Source organism: Gavialis gangeticus, unplaced genomic scaffold (genome assembly GCF_001723915.1).
Source record: "Gavialis gangeticus isolate Ggan-Ray unplaced genomic scaffold, GavGan_comp1, whole genome shotgun sequence".
NCBI classification, from domain to species: domain Eukaryota; kingdom Metazoa; phylum Chordata; order Crocodylia; family Gavialidae; genus Gavialis; species Gavialis gangeticus.
Genome location: NW_017729004.1, coordinates 37,691,870 through 37,694,021, shown reverse-complemented (window position 1 = coordinate 37,694,021; position 2,152 = coordinate 37,691,870). Strand labels below are relative to the sequence as shown.

The 2,152-nt window shown below is 34.3% G+C and overlaps 1 protein-coding gene across 3 annotated transcripts in view; it reads left to right on the top strand.

The window, feature by feature from the left end:
• YME1L1 (YME1 like 1 ATPase) overlaps positions 1-2,152 on the top strand; it is a 58,651-nt gene that overhangs the window by 7,597 nt on the left and 48,902 nt on the right. For all 3 annotated transcript variants that reach the window (XM_019508246.1, XM_019508247.1, XM_019508245.1), the window contains exon 2: positions 820-951. In XM_019508246.1, coding sequence (XP_019363791.1) covers positions 820-951 — 132 coding nt within the window. The remainder of the gene's footprint in view (positions 1-819; positions 952-2,152) is intronic.

Sequence of the window (2,152 nt, the reverse complement as noted above, 5' to 3'; positions counted from 1 at the left end):
AGAAACTAGTACAGCATACAGTCCCCTAGAAGATGGTATCACAAAATTCCTTTTCTTATCTGTTTTATAACAATACCCAATATTTCATCTAACAAATGACTTTTTTGCTCACTCATTTTAAAAGGTTTTCAAGAAAAATAACTTCAAAGATACAAGAAGTCGAAAAATGTCAGCAGTCACAATTTTCACTGATAGGCCTGCTTCGTGTCTTTCATGGGCCCTTTAACTATCTTGGAGATTCCAGTGACCCCTTACCCTACACAGTTATCACTAATATGACAAACAAGTTGGTACCATCAGAAAAGTGGCAAAGCTACTGCTTAAAGACAAAGAATAGATTATTGTTTCTTTATTTTCCACGATAATTGAGAAAATTTACATAAAAATAAGTAATTTAGTTTCAGAAAATGGAGCAAATGGAGGCGGTTGCTTTGTTTGCAAGTTGAACTCTTGTCTCCCAACTCTGTATTTGAGGTTCTGGCAAATGTTATTACATCATTTAGGATCCAATCATGGAACCTGGATCCGGTTTTCCTCTGGCAAACTTAGTGCAGCTAAGCTATTTTGGGTACTTATTATTCTCTTTCCCTTCCTCTAAATCAAGATCTCTTCTTACCCTGTGTTCAGTAAACCACTGAGATTTTCAGTTGAAAAGCACTATGTAAAATATAGAATGTTATACTTGTGCACTATCTGTCATGAGAATGTGTTTAGGTGTCTTGGTGAAAGTACAAACCTGGATACCTGACTTGGTGAAAGATCTACACTGAATTTTTCATTATTTAATTTTAGATTGATTTAATCTTTAATTTCTTCCAGGTTACTGTTCCTCTGAGTCACCTCATCAATGCTTTCCATTCACCCAAAAGCTCAGCTACTTCTGCCAGCACAGCAGCTATTCACTCTCTACAAAAGGATACAGCCCCTGAGCATGATGCCCAAAGTAGTAAGGTAATAGGAATCTTGTAGAGATCAGCATTTTTTTGCATTTTGAATTGGGTCTGAAAAGTACTTGTTTAAAAAAAAAAAAAAAAAAAAAGTCAAGTAACTTGCATGTAATATTTAATACATCTTAAATGTGCATAAGATGATATGATTGTTATCTTCTAAATTCTGTATACGGTAATAAAAGGCCATTGAATTTATTTTTAAAACCCACCTTTTCTGTATGATGCATTGTTTTATGGTTCACTTTGATGAAACAACGTTGGGTTTGATGCAGCCTTTAAAACAATAATGCTAACTTGTAAACAAAGTCATAAGTAGGAGTCTAAAATTTAGATGTTGAGAAGGTATTGGAAACAGTAGGAAAAAAAATCCATAAATTATGAACAAATAGAACACAAACCTTGTAAAAAAGAGATGTACTAAAGTACCGTAGCAGTTGTCAGGATATAAGAGGTAGTAAAGTCCTTGCTTGTTAAGATCAACAATGTGACTAGTATGTCTCAGGCAGTTTAAGAGGAAGGATTTGCTTCTGTATTTCAGACTTTCTTGATGACCTTGTAAAATGAAGAAAAGAAAGCTTGCTTGTAATAAACTTGGTTTTACTTTCCTTGCCAATTATTAGTATGCTTTATTAGTATGCCAATTATTAGTATGCTTATAATAGTTTTGACTAGTTTTTTTTGTCTAATTAATTATTTTTTATTTAATTGGTATTTCTTTTTGGCTCCTTTTTGTGCATAGGCAAGTTTTGTATTTATCTTTACCAAACTCTACGGGCACTTTTAACAAGTAACAGACAGAAAAACTTCTTGATGGGTAATTAGAATGTAAAAAATAGTCCATAATGATTGGTCATTTCATGGAAATCACCCTGATTGTGCCTATTAGACTTTCTTTCTGTTCTCTCAAGTCGTTCCTGAATTTTTTTGGCATGACTGACATTTAGATTAAAACATGGGTTCATCAGTATGCTGATTCTCACTGAGACTAAAACTTTCAGAAGTACTTAATTTAGATTCCTAATTTCATGTCTTTATGGAAATTTAGGGCTATGTACCCACCAGCAATGTCCTCTGTACTTACCACTGTGTCCTGTTAATGTTTCACAGCTTTCACAGACATTAGGACTGAAAGGGACCTTGGAAGATCATTGAGTCCAGTCCCTAGCCCGAAGGGCAGGAAGTCAGCTGGGGTCATAGGATCC